Source organism: Gobius niger (genome assembly GCF_951799975.1).
Source record: "Gobius niger genome assembly, chromosome: 19".
NCBI lineage: Eukaryota > Metazoa > Chordata > Actinopteri > Gobiiformes > Gobiidae > Gobius > Gobius niger.
The window spans coordinates 20439318-20454434 of NC_136870.1; the positions used below are offsets into that span (position 1 = coordinate 20439318).

General features: G+C 42.5%; 1 protein-coding gene across 2 annotated transcripts in view; it reads left to right on the top strand.

Annotated features, from left to right (window-relative positions):
* Window positions 1–15117, top strand: part of dock1 (dedicator of cytokinesis 1) — a 294516-nt gene that overhangs the window by 214792 nt on the left and 64607 nt on the right. For both annotated transcript variants that reach the window (XM_079577082.1, XM_079577083.1), the window contains one exon: window positions 7367–7467. In XM_079577082.1, coding sequence (XP_079433208.1) covers window positions 7367–7467 — 101 coding nt within the window. The remainder of the gene's footprint in view (window positions 1–7366; window positions 7468–15117) is intronic.

Below are 15117 nucleotides of genomic sequence, written 5' to 3' on the forward strand. Positions count from 1 at the left end.
CCTACACCAAAGACAAGCTCACTATCACTGAGCTGTAGCTCCATAGTAATTTGATACTGATGTGCGCTACTTTTGTCTATGTTATCGAGCAGAAGTTAGTTCCCAGCATCCCACTGGAGGAGAGAGGTAGCTTCAAGTCATGCCTCCCCCATATATTTCCCCGATTGTTTTCAACATTTTCCCTAGTGTTGCCTCAATTGTTTTCCTACGATCTCCCCATTTCTAGCTCTTTAGTGTCGCATATGAAAGCGTTTTTCATGAGAGTGGGACCGTAGGTGCGGTTAAAAAAAAAAAAAGAGCAAAGGTCAAAATTGACCCAGCAATCTCATGGTTGGAAATCCAATGCACAAGCAATAACGCTACACGGGCACAGCAAATCTTATGAAACGTGCTGTACTCATGTGACAATGTGTGCAGTGGCCCATGTAAAAGGTGAAAGCAATAGAAAAGTGTCAAGGCTGTGTTTGGACTAGCAACCTCCTTCACTTGAAACATGGGCCTGATGACTGCTTGGGTTTTCTAAATTCACAGGCAGAAATTTGATCTCAGCAACACACTGGAGGGATCATTTCCCTGTTTTTAATGAGTGTGGAACCATCGGCGACGATGCATGTTCCTCCCAGAAAGTGCTGAGTCCAAAAGAAAAAAAAATGAAAAAGAGTCAAGGTCAGGATTTGATCCAGCAACCTCCTGTACACTAACCCAGCTCTCTACCAACGGAGCTACTTCGGCTGAGAAAAAAACAGCGGATGTGAAATAAATGTCACGAGAGACTGTGCACTTGTGTGTTTGCAGGAAACGGATTAACAGTTTAGAAAATAATATATTGTATCATTTTGTAATTGGGGTAAATTCCTGGCTGCCCAAAGAGTCGCTGAGAGGGGGTTTCAGCCCTGCAGCACCCTCGATGTTGAAGCAATTATTTGGTAAAACCCATATAGTATGAGGAACACACAGAGAGACGGACAGGAAGCAGTCGAATTGAACTTCCTGTTATTGTACAGTTGAGAAAAACGTGAATTTGGAGGCAAAAACGTCCAAATTAAAGCTGATGTCTGTGACAGAGGGGTAGTATAAGTATATACAAGTCCAAAAGTGTAGTTTTTGTGAAGAAAGGGGGAAATTTGGAAAACTGGCGAATTTCAGGAGAAACCTCTGACAGAAGCCAGCATGCTGCCAGGCTAAGACCTCTGGCGATTTTCACGGAGGATGGGCGGGCCACTTACAAGCCACTTAAAAGACATTTAAAGGACTTTTTGGCGCTAGCGGCTGCGTGTGCACAGCATTAGGTCCAGGTGGGGAATGTGCACGCGCGCCGGATTGGGTCCGTTCCAATCCGGCCGAGTCTGTGAAAGTTATGAGGCTTTAAAATTTGCTAAAAATGGCCTCTCAGTTGCGGCCTTGTCATGACCACGCCCAATAGTTTAGAAAAAATGTAGTTGATGACTTTGAAAGCCACATGGGTTTGGGACATGTTGGCCAAAATTGGAGGCGTTCCATCGAAAACTCGGGGATCAGGGGCCAGAAGTTCAAGAGGTACGATTTTGAAGGTTTGAGGTTCGGGCCAAGATGGCCGACTTCCTGTAGCATTTAGGGCGGGGTCATAATATCATTTTTGACATGTCCTGACGTGGTCTATGTCCCTGGCCAATGTCACTTTTGTACGATGATTTTTTTTGCGACCGCTCCGCCATTGGGTCAATGTAAACTGCCTGTTTGAGGGGGCGCCACAGAGCCAACTTTTACTATTCTCTCTCGCGAACCCCACCCAAAATTAGAGCTTGCGGAGCACTACGTTTTGATCCCTGTTACTTGCATATCAGTTCACGTTTGCTACGTGAATTCTTGCGTTTTCGTCCCCCGTTAACGGTTTTAATGAGTCCCTCGCGGGACACTGCGTGTCCGTTGCTCGGGCCTAATTATAAAAGAATAAAGCGAGATAGAGGCATGTTGTGATTGACTTTTTTGATCAGTGTGACATGGAGAATCAGAATATGGACTTTGTTTTCACTTTCGTGAAACTAATTTTTTCCCGTCCATGTAATGTGCACAGGGGGCGCCGTTGGGCCCTTTCTTTCGCAGACTTGAAAATAGTAAATTTTACACCAACTTTGATCATTTGGTCAAATAAAATTGACTTTTCGTTAATGTTCAGGGGGTCAAAATCGAGATTAAAGACGTAATAATAATAATAATAATGGAAACGATTTTTCGGCCATTATTTATCTCCCACAAAGACATTACTCAGAGAGCCGTGGTTTTGATATGTTGTTCCCCATCACAGACAAGGTCAGTATGATTTTTTCCACACCTCCATACCATCACGTTTTTTTAATACAAATTTTTAAAATCCAAATTTTGAGGGGGCGCCAGTGAGTCATTTTTGGCGCTAGCGGCTGCGTGTGCACAGCATTAGGTCCAGGTGGGGAATGTGCACGCGCGCCGGATTGGGTCCGTTCCAATCCGGCCGAGTCTGTGAAAGTTATGAGGCTTTAAAATTTGCTAAAAATGGCCTCTCAGTTGCGGCCTTGTCATGACCACGCCCAATAGTTTAGAAAAAATGTAGTTGATGACTTTGAAAGCCACATGGGTTTGGGACATGTTGGCCAAAATTGGAGGCGTTCCATCGAAAACTCGGGGATCAGGGGCCAGAAGTTCAAGAGGTACGATTTTGAAGGTTTGAGGTTCGGGCCAAGATGGCCGACTTCCTGTAGCATTTAGGGCGGGGTCATAATATCATTTTTGACATGTCCTGACGTGGTCTATGTCCCTGGCCAATGTCACTTTTGTACGATGATTTTTTTTGCGACCGCTCCGCCATTGGGTCAATGTAAACTGCCTGTTTGAGGGGGCGCCACAGAGCCAACTTTTACTATTCTCTCTCGCGAACCCCACCCAAAATTAGAGCTTGCGGAGCACTACGTTTTGATCCCTGTTACTTGCATATCAGTTCACGTTTGCTACGTGAATTCTTGCGTTTTCGTCCCCCGTTAACGGTTTTAATGAGTCCCTCGCGGGACACTGCGTGTCCGTTGCTCGGGCCTAATTATAAAAGAATAAAGCGAGATAGAGGCATGTTGTGATTGACTTTTTTGATCAGTGTGACATGGAGAATCAGAATATGGACTTTGTTTTCACTTTCGTGAAACTAATTTTTTCCCGTCCATGTAATGTGCACAGGGGGCGCCGTTGGGCCCTTTCTTTCGCAGACTTGAAAATAGTAAATTTTACACCAACTTTGATCATTTGGTCAAATAAAATTGACTTTTCGTTAATGTTCAGGGGGTCAAAATCGAGATTAAAGACGTAATAATAATAATAATAATGGAAACGATTTTTCGGCCATTATTTATCTCCCACAAAGACATTACTCAGAGAGCCGTGGTTTTGATATGTTGTTCCCCATCACAGACAAGGTCAGTATGATTTTTTCCACACCTCCATACCATCACGTTTTTTTAATACAAATTTTTAAAATCCAAATTTTGAGGGGGCGCCAGTGAGTCATTTTTGGCGCTAGCGGCTTCGTGTGCCCACCATTAGGTCCAGGTGGGGAATGTGCACGCGCGCCGGATTGGGTCCGTTCCAATCCGGCCGAGTCTGTGAAAGTTATGAGGCTTTAAAATTTGCTAAAAATGGCCTCTCAGTTGCGGCCTTGTCATGACCACGCCCAATAGTTTAGAAAAAATGTAGTTGATGACTTTGAAAGCCACATGGGTTTGGGACATGTTGGCCAAAATTGGAGGCGTTCCATCGAAAACTCGGGGATCAGGGGCCAGAAGTTCAAGAGGTACGATTTTGAAGGTTTGAGGTTCGGGCCAAGATGGCCGACTTCCTGTAGCATTTAGGGCGGGGTCATAATATCATTTTTGACATGTCCTGACGTGGTCTATGTCCCTGGCCAATGTCACTTTTGTACGATGATTTTTTTTGCGACCGCTCCGCCATTGGGTCAATGTAAACTGCCTGTTTGAGGGGGCGCCACAGAGCCAACTTTTACTATTCTCTCTCGCGAACCCCACCCAAAATTAGAGCTTGCGGAGCACTACGTTTTGATCCCTGTTACTTGCATATCAGTTCACGTTTGCTACGTGAATTCTTGCGTTTTCGTCCCCCGTTAACGGTTTTAATGAGTCCCTCGCGGGACACTGCGTGTCCGTTGCTCGGGCCTAATTATAAAAGAATAAAGCGAGATAGAGGCATGTTGTGATTGACTTTTTTGATCAGTGTGACATGGAGAATCAGAATATGGACTTTGTTTTCACTTTCGTGAAACTAATTTTTTCCCGTCCATGTAATGTGCACAGGGGGCGCCGTTGGGCCCTTTCTTTCGCAGACTTGAAAATAGTAAATTTTACACCAACTTTGATCATTTGGTCAAATAAAATTGACTTTTCGTTAATGTTCAGGGGGTCAAAATCGAGATTAAAGACGTAATAATAATAATAATAATGGAAACGATTTTTCGGCCATTATTTATCTCCCACAAAGACATTACTCAGAGAGCCGTGGTTTTGATATGTTGTTCCCCATCACAGACAAGGTCAGTATGATTTTTTCCACACCTCCATACCATCACGTTTTTTTAATACAAATTTTTAAAATCCAAATTTTGAGGGGGCGCCAGTGAGTCATTTTTGGCGCTAGCGGCTGCGTGTGCACAGCATTAGGTCCAGGTGGGGAATGTGCACGCGCGCCGGATTGGGTCCGTTCCAATCCGGCCGAGTCTGTGAAAGTTATGAGGCTTTAAAATTTGCTAAAAATGGCCTCTCAGTTGCGGCCTTGTCATGACCACGCCCAATAGTTTAGAAAAAATGTAGTTGATGACTTTGAAAGCCACATGGGTTTGGGACATGTTGGCCAAAATTGGAGGCGTTCCATCGAAAACTCGGGGATCAGGGGCCAGAAGTTCAAGAGGTACGATTTTGAAGGTTTGAGGTTCGGGCCAAGATGGCCGACTTCCTGTAGCATTTAGGGCGGGGTCATAATATCATTTTTGACATGTCCTGACGTGGTCTATGTCCCTGGCCAATGTCACTTTTGTACGATGATTTTTTTTGCGACCGCTCCGCCATTGGGTCAATGTAAACTGCCTGTTTGAGGGGGCGCCACAGAGCCAACTTTTACTATTCTCTCTCGCGAACCCCACCCAAAATTAGAGCTTGCGGAGCACTACGTTTTGATCCCTGTTACTTGCATATCAGTTCACGTTTGCTACGTGAATTCTTGCGTTTTCGTCCCCCGTTAACGGTTTTAATGAGTCCCTCGCGGGACACTGCGTGTCCGTTGCTCGGGCCTAATTATAAAAGAATAAAGCGAGATAGAGGCATGTTGTGATTGACTTTTTTGATCAGTGTGACATGGAGAATCAGAATATGGACTTTGTTTTCACTTTCGTGAAACTAATTTTTTCCCGTCCATGTAATGTGCACAGGGGGCGCCGTTGGGCCCTTTCTTTCGCAGACTTGAAAATAGTAAATTTTACACCAACTTTGATCATTTGGTCAAATAAAATTGACTTTTCGTTAATGTTCAGGGGGTCAAAATCGAGATTAAAGACGTAATAATAATAATAATAATGGAAACGATTTTTCGGCCATTATTTATCTCCCACAAAGACATTACTCAGAGAGCCGTGGTTTTGATATGTTGTTCCCCATCACAGACAAGGTCAGTATGATTTTTTCCACACCTCCATACCATCACGTTTTTTTAATACAAATTTTTAAAATCCAAATTTTGAGGGGGCGCCAGTGAGTCATTTTTGGCGCTAGCGGCTTCGTGTGCCCACCATTAGGTCCAGGTGGGGAATGTGCACGCGCGCCGGATTGGGTCCGTTCCAATCCGGCCGAGTCTGTGAAAGTTATGAGGCTTTAAAATTTGCTAAAAATGGCCTCTCAGTTGCGGCCTTGTCATGACCACGCCCAATAGTTTAGAAAAAATGTAGTTGATGACTTTGAAAGCCACATGGGTTTGGGACATGTTGGCCAAAATTGGAGGCGTTCCATCGAAAACTCGGGGATCAGGGGCCAGAAGTTCAAGAGGTACGATTTTGAAGGTTTGAGGTTCGGGCCAAGATGGCCGACTTCCTGTAGCATTTAGGGCGGGGTCATAATATCATTTTTGACATGTCCTGACGTGGTCTATGTCCCTGGCCAATGTCACTTTTGTACGATGATTTTTTTTGCGACCGCTCCGCCATTGGGTCAATGTAAACTGCCTGTTTGAGGGGGCGCCACAGAGCCAACTTTTACTATTCTCTCTCGCGAACCCCACCCAAAATTAGAGCTTGCGGAGCACTACGTTTTGATCCCTGTTACTTGCATATCAGTTCACGTTTGCTACGTGAATTCTTGCGTTTTCGTCCCCCGTTAACGGTTTTAATGAGTCCCTCGCGGGACACTGCGTGTCCGTTGCTCGGGCCTAATAACCAACTCAACATATCACCTTATGCCAACCAAAATAAATCAGGATTATTACAATCAACTTTTTTCAAACAAAGCAGTTCTTAAATCATTATACAATGGGCAATAAAACATAAAGTGGAATTCATCCTCCCCCAAACATAAGTCACAAACATTACAGAGTCTGTTCTCTTCAGAAACCCCTCTGTAACGACCCACCTCCACCTCTACAGGCAGCGCTCCTGCTCTGAGCTGAGCACACAAAGACCTCTGTCCTCTTTTAGATTACATTTAACATAAATCTCTGTTGAAAAACATTCTTTAATGTGAATGTAAGTTCTCAATTTCGGTTTGCTTAGTGATTCAATTTTTCACTGCTCCTTACAATGATCAAATTATATCTGCCTGTGGTTTGTTCTTTTATATTGTAAATTATTCCAAAGCAATGATTGTGAATGCATCTTTGTAAATATTTGAAGGACCTCCTGAGACCAAGGGCATTAATGAGTTTTGTCCCAATTAAAGACTTTCGTAGTGAGTCTACCCTCAGCTAATTGAACAAGACGGTTCTAAAGTCTTAACATTTCAACCCATTGCTTCACCACTCAGGGTTCCCAGCCCATGTCTCCCTCTATGGCTACCTTAGGGGTGAACTTGTGGACGCCAAGGAAAAACCTCATAGCTCTGCTTTAATCTTAAATAAAAGCTAATTAACTGGATTATGACTTTTATCAGTGATCAGCTAAATCCTTTCCAATTGCCTTTTTGATGTAAATGACCAAAAACAGAATAAAGATCTGCTCAGTATTGGTGCTTTACTTACTTGTGTTTTCAGACAGCCAGCTTCCCTGTGTTGTGCATTCCTCCTGTATATTTTTTGCAGTCTGTCTTGTTTACACCCTATAGGCAACTCTATCGTCCCGCGCCTGATTTCTTATTTCTCTTGTTTTTTTCCGGATCAGCTGTGGAACAACTACTTCCACCTCGCCGTCGCCTTCCTCACCCAGGAGTCCCTGCAGCTCGAAAACTTCTCAAGCGATAAAAGAGCCAAGATCTTCCACAAGTGAGTGCTTAATAACACCCAAACTTTGACACAGCATGGCGTCCTCTCCCCACTGCATGCCACGAAATACCCCACTACCAGACTGACAAAGGCTCTCAAGGAATCTCGATAAACTCCTCGATAGGCTGTTGTGAACAAAGCCACCACTTGGGACAAAGAAACAGATCGTTTCTGTGTTTCTAAGTTTGGGAACCCCTCTCTGGAATTGTAGTCAACACAGATAAAGGCTAGAGTGTTCAAAACTTATTTTTTTTTCCCACATGGTTTTGCTTGAAATCCCAGAGCAGTTTCTTGTTAACGCCTAAGCCAGGTCTAGAATAGGACTAAGCCAAAACAGGCAAAATGTGTGAAAGAAAATGGCATTGAAATTTAGACAGAGACCTGCACAAGACCCTAACCACTCTAATCTAATTTAGTACACAGAAGTTATGCTGGAATGATACACTGGAGTGCTGTAACTGCATGTGAATGTATGGTTTCTACTGGATACAAGCTTGTACGGTAACAGAGTGCAGATTTGGTATCCAAGCAAATTGTCCTGCATTTCCTTTCTTATGCTCATCTAATTTTAGAGCCCAACTTAATTACAAGGTCTTTGTAAGGCTAGCAATTTTAACATTGCATTGTGAAAGCAAGAAGGCAGTACCATGTGCATGCTGTTGTCTTCGAAGAGTTCTTTGAGTAGGTAGAGGAGCACTTTTAAACCCAAAAGGACGATTTATTTCTATGTTCTGAGCCAAAACAGTCCACAGCAGCAGAGGATTGAACCGAGCCAGCCATATCATTCTGGTTTAGGTTCTGTTTGTCATTAAAGTTTTAAACTTTGCTTATGTTGAAATACATTCACCCATATGAAATTACCAGTTTTGGAATCAGTATCGACAAAAATGTATCGGTATCATATCTGTTCCAAAAAAGTGGTATCGCCCTTCACTAGTATATAGTTTGTGGCTTGTACAATTATGCATTTTCATGAAAGGCGTCAAATGAAATGGGATGAAAATGAAAAAAACTGTACTATCTAGACCAGGAGTTAAAGTAAGTTAAAGAGACTAGATGCAAGTTGGTCATTTTATGCTCACTACTGCCACCTCAGGTCTTACTGCAGTCTCTATATTAAACTGGGTTCATTCTACTCATTAGGACATTGCGGGAACATGTAGGGGGATGAAAATACTTTTAAAATCCATATAGTCCCTTTAATGCTTTTATGCTTCTTACTGTAATGTCGCTCTGACATTTCTTCAATCCTTATTATCAAATGTTTGGTCAGAACACTGTGCTAGAAATGTATTAATCAATTAATATCAGAAACCTCAGTTTATCCAGAGTTAGCACTGACACAAAGAGTTATTCTGCTTGTATCTTAGTGCTAGATTTTTAGATTGCTCTTGCATTTCAAAATACTGAACTGTCAAACCATCACAATAAAATGTGGTTATGTATTGTTAATGAAAATAAATTTGAACATATTCTAGCGTGTGTGCGTCTTGGCAATCCGTAAAACTCCACAGACCACGTATAACAATATTGACTCCTCAGTGTGAAAAGCTTTTGTCAGTAGCCCATACATCACACTGTTTTTTTTTTCTCGCGGACAGTGTTGCTCTTGTTTGTCCGTTGTTTTATTAGCTCTCCCTGATAACCTCCTACACAATGACAGTAAACAGACTCGCCTCCCCGTTCCCCACTCGCCATTTTTCCGCCTGTCATCCTCTCCCCCCCATTTTGCAAAACACAAACACACTCTGGCACCGGAAAAGGCTGATGTTTGCTTTATGCTATTTCCAGCCTGCTTATTTGACGTCCCCAAATATGCCATTCAGATACACCCGGGCCGCATCCAAGTTCTAACACGAATTTATCAAGGTCTCTCTCTCACCTCCGCTACTCCCTTGTCTATTTCTGACTTCACCTCGCTCACTTTGCATGGCGTTTTTGCTTTGTACAGGCATTCGAACTGTCAGCACTGCGAGCAATACCAATTATAGCACCTAGCTAGCTCCGTAGCGAGGATCATAGGTGCGGAATCCGAGTCGGGGGAAGCATCAAAGCGCCCCGTGAACTGGTTTATTTAGGGTGACGCAAATATGGCAGCTTGGCAAAGTTTCGGGCCATTACAGGTGTTCTTGTGAAGTGCGTCTCGCTCAACCAGGGGTTCTTAGATGTGCGTGACAAAGTGATCAAGACCCGACTGCTTTAGTAGCTTTATTTTTGAGCATTGAAGTTGGGGCCAAATGTTGTGAAAGTGCTTTGTAATAAATAGAGAAATATAACTGTGTTGTAGCAGTGCCTTATCTTGTGTTTACACTCTTCACAATTGTTTGGGAAGGAAAAAATAGTCTGCGCATTGCTATGGAGAGAGACGTTTGCAACGCAATCTACAAATGTAATCAATCAATTTAAAATGTATGCTATTATCACAAATGAGCAACCAAGTAAAACGCAAAAGTGCATCATAAAATCCTTGACGTCTTATGTAGGGTACATTTATTGCCATCATTGTGAGACCCGCAAAACATGAATGATCGTGTGTATTATTGAAATCCAAGAGAAAACATAAGAAACCTTAAGAGCCAAGGTTTTGACTGGACCAGACAGATGGCAATCCCAACCGTGGAGCAGCGCCAATAGAGAAACAACTAATTATTTTTTTAAGTGAAAGCAGAACTAAAAAATAAATAAAAATAAAATCTGAGTTACAGAAATCTTGGCAAATCCACATCCAAATTTGAAAAATTTAAAAAACAAATTACACTGTTTTTACATCAAAAGATCTCTAGATTATCACGTGTAAATCTGGACAGTTAAGTGGAAGAGTTGTGCAGAGTCATCCATGTGTGTAGTTATAATTTGAGCTATTTAAAAGGTATATTTTGATTAGAAAAAGCACTGACCCTCTCTTCCCTTCATTACCTTCAAAAGCCTGTTCCAGTCAATGGCCGCTGGTTGCCCTGCTTCAAGACCACAACGCTAGTTTTCCATTAGAATGCATTGCACACGTTATAAACAACTGTAAAGCCTGGTTTCTGACTTTCTTAAACTTTCTACTGCTAAATTTGGCTCCTGTGATAACGCTGGGTTAGTTACAATTCAAGAAACCAGGCTGGTTTCATTAATGAACATTTTAGAAATCGTGTATACTAATGATGGCCGGAGTTTGATTGACAGGCTGTTAGCTTTAGAGCTAATCCCTGTGAGGGCCAAGTCTACAGTAAAGATCCCGGCCTTTTTAGAAACCTGCTCCGTCCGAGCTGGGTAGGAGGAATCTGTAAATCTGCCATGGATTCCCGTTCGAACATGGTCATCATGGCAAACGGGGAAGAGTGAGAATACGGAGTCTATTATTGATTATGTCTATTGTCCCAGTAAGGTAGCAAGCTAGTTTCTGCATCAAAGTTTGCTATATTGACAATTCAGCAGGGCTTGATCAAGATGAAACGTGTACAGTGGGAGCAAGTTTGGTGTTTCAAATTCATAATGTTGAGTGTAGTTTTTGCTATCACCAACCAAGGCTTTTTGAGTTTAACCTTCCCTTTAATTGCATTATGTTTAAGTAAGAGGTTGCGACTGTGATTAAGCGGTCATTTCCCCGAACACACTCAGACCTCCCACTCTTTTCTTTTAGCGAGCTCCGATGATTTGCATGTCCCGGAGCCAGTGTTTTGACACGCACGTCTCACGGTTGACAGGCAGAAGGCAGTGTCATTGTCAATTTCCCCGACGGAGTCTCAGTTAACATACCTCGCCTGTTAACTGCAGGCTTTGATGGCATCTCAGGCCTGGCTGCTGCTTGTCAATCATCCTTCTCTTTACTTCCGTATGTCATATTTTTACAGTAGAAGACCATCGAGCTGTCACGAGTATCATATCAGATAATGACTGGGTATTTTATACAGCCGGAACTTTGTAGATACAGTTTGTGTAAGCTCTCGTTCGTGCAGGAATTTTCCATTTTCGACGATGGTTGTTCAAATCCCCATAAAAGTGTATCCATGCATTTACATTGACTGCTTTTCTGTTTAGTTTACACCAGTTTAGGAATAAGTTAGTCCAACTTAGATATGTTTGACTCCCTATTTAGCCCTGGTTTCATCTTGATCAAGGCCTGCTCGTACTTGAAAGGTCAATGAAGTGGTAATTAGTGTGAAAAAATTAAAGCAGAACTAGCTCATACCCCTAGAGGCCATTAGCGCCACTGCAGGTGTCGTAGCATGTTGCGTTTTTTTTTTTTTTTTTACTCAGTAGTTGTCCGTGAGGGTAAATACTATAGAAGACAATGGGAAAGGGGGATATTGTACATTGTGCCACAACTCAATGACACAATGGAGAAAAAAAAATCACTCAAACTGGCTGTAAACACTGCTAAAGTGGCACTAGCCCGCAGTTAGCTTTGCCCGTTAGCCTGCTAGCATCTTCTTCGTGATTCTATTAGTATGTATTGCGCCTCCGACCCGGAGGCAAGGAAGTTCCAAGGGTGGTTTTCTGGACAGAGACATCAGGGGGTGATGAAAGACCCCCCAATCATCCCATTTACACTTGTATTACCCCCAGAGGGACTACAAAAAATGATTTATTCAGGTAAAAAAGTTACTTAGTAATTCTTTAAGAGTCACTGGCATAAGCATCTAAATTAAGCCCAATCAAGATTTAAAATTCTTTAGATTTTGAGTTGTGGTGCCTATTTTGCTTGTTTTACTTTTTTTTTTTACGTGACCAAATGTAGAAACTGCTATTCTAAAACATGCAAATAAGATGTCTGGCCATTTCTACAACTTCTGCCCTTTCACCTTTTGACTTCCCAAGCTTCGCCGTGCCCTTTCTAAGCCCGTCTCTCGTCTTACTCCTCGTTAACCTCTCGTGGCGCGTTGACGGGAGCGTTAACTGCTTCCTGTCAGCTTTTAAACACTGCAGCCGCTGTGATGCCCGAAGAAGACAGGACAGCGCTCTGCAGCCCGTCTTTACGTTGACAAGGACATGCCACGGACCGCAACCCCATCCGCATGAACATTATGTGCCGAAAGAAAACAACGAGCAGCATGTCACATAGAAACGTAGATGTAACAAGGTAGTGGATGACTGAGCCTGAAAAAGTCCAAATGTTTGTAATGTTTCTGTTGTTGTTGCTGCCTTTTAAACTAACCAATTAAATAGGCTTAGGCGGCGTTGTTAGGGAAGTGATGCAACTTGTTTTCGACTCTCTTCGCTTTATGTCAAAACATATTAGTTCGTCTTTGTGAATTATTGGCAAGAGCTATCGACCGCCTTTGCTCTGGGCTGGCGAGGCTCGGACATGTCAGGAAGGTTAAAAGGGAGCCTAAGTGTATTCATTAGTGTGCTATGTTTAGATGCTTTCACTTTTTTCTCCCCCGTCCTTCCAATGTCAGAGCAAAGTTTGAAGCGGCTGGAGTGTTATGAGGAAGTGGCGAGGCGCGTGGCCCGTCGCACTAACAGCTGGGAGAGGGATATTAAAACCCCCGGGGGGCGTAAAGTTTTTGATGGTGTTTGCCACATAAAATTACAAAACATGTCGCTCGATGTTGTTGACGTTCAAATTTGTTGCAATTATCTGAAACTTTGACAATGTTTGATGGAGTTGTGTACAATTCACAAGGCATATGTTAGTTAAGACTGTTCAGTTCATGTAGTCTCTCTCAAAGTTAAGTCATTTTTTGGAATTTAATGTGACCAATTTGAGATTTATGCATGGATCTAATCTGTTTTTTTTTCATGTTTATGCTGGGGAAATGAGGTTTGCTCATAGTAAGTCCCAGAGTTTTAAAGAGCGGCTGGAGAAGTTAAATCACCATTCGTACGGGACCTGGAGACATGAACTCATGAGTCATGACACATTGGGGTTAGCATAGGCGCTGTTGACTGAAGGTTTTTTAACTACCGTATTTTCCGGACTATGAGTCGCTCCGGAGTACAAGTTATATAGTATAAGCACCAGCTTTGGCAGCTACTCGAGCATGGAGGCGTAGCTGCACCTGTGACAAGCCTCTTCCGGCAGCGCGTTTTTCAAGCACCCCTTTGTGAACTCATTCCTGTAGCTGTGGAAATCTAGCTTTTAGCCCGCGATTAGCTTTCTTTGTTTTCTTCATTGCAGTACGAGTAACCTCTGCTTTACACCAGTCCCGACCCTCACAAACGTAACCGTTGTCATTGACAACCATACAGGAGTAGCAGACACTGGTACACAAGTTGTGTGAAAATAACATACGTGAAATGATATATTTTGATATAAGTCGCACCATATAAGTTGCACCCCCAGCCAAACTATGAAAAAAGTGTGACTTATAGTCCAGAAAATAGGTAACTTTCTGTTGGCCAGTGGAGGATAAAGACTACTTCCTGTCCACATCTTAAATTAGATTTTAAAGACAGAAGAAAATTTAAGTAAATGTCATGCTGAGTGTGTACCATAACATTTTGTCTGTAGCTTCAAGGCTAGAACAGCTAAGTAAAGTTTTAAACATAAGTAATTAATTATCCCAACAGTAGTTTGTTTTCTTCCACATAGATATATATTTCTGCGAGACATGGCTAACTGTCCATAGGAATAAAACACTGGCAGGAAACAGTCTTTGCCCAGAGGTTTAAAAGTGGAGACGCCCAGAAAGCCCAGAATGTCATTAAGGGATAACTTAGCCAAGGCATATTGATAATGGCTTAACATAAGGCTTCTGAAACTTAATGTTATGCAAAGGGGATGTCCATGTTCTAAAGTCCGTCTTAAGAAACCCTATTCTTCCATTAAAATGAAGACGCAGATAAGTGACCTTCAGCACGTTGATGGACTAGAGCAGAATCAAATAAAGGGGATAATTATTTTGTGGAGCACATTTATTAAAAGTGCTGCACTTATATTGTTTTATTATTCTTTAAGGTCAGACAGACTGCTTCCAAAGCTCGAGATCATCCCATCGATACATGATTGCGCAAGCAGATTTTGGCGTGCGGCAAGCGGACATAGGCGGAAGTGAATGACGCTCAGTGTTACTTGGCGCTGTATTCTTTCTTTGGAAGCAATTCTACCCCCAAAGTTACTTCTCTTATCAAATGCACAATTCATTTTTAGAGCTAAAGCTATATATATTTCTATTATTGGTTCTTCAGATCTGCTCTGACTCTTTGACCTTGCTGTGTTTTGTTTTTTTCGCTTTGAATTTCGCTTTATTTATTTATTTCAGTTCTCCTTCCATTTCTTTTCATCCTCTGCCTGCGCTGGTGGAGTCTGTGCGCTCAGATGGACAGGCTGCCGGCTGCTTGTGATTGGTTCGTGACCTCGACGTGACAGCGTTGTTCAGCCCAGGGGTCAAAGTGCCAATGATCTTTCCCCTTCCCTTTTCTATGAAACCTGTAAGAACAATGGAAGATGTCCCAGGACGGCCAGACGTGCTCCGTGTGCTTATTTAGTGCGAATAAATCTCATGGCTGAAGCCTGTGGCCGTGAGCTGGATGTGTGAGACTATTGGAGAGGCTGTGCGAGCAGTAATATTTCTTACATCAATATTCAATCCATTTCTGTGGTGAAAACATAAAAGACTTTTCTGATTAAAGTGCAGAGTTTTGCATAATGATTTGCTGCTTCTGTAAGTGCTTAAGACAGGCACAAAGTAATCTGTTCAAATTTGACTAGAAGAATCT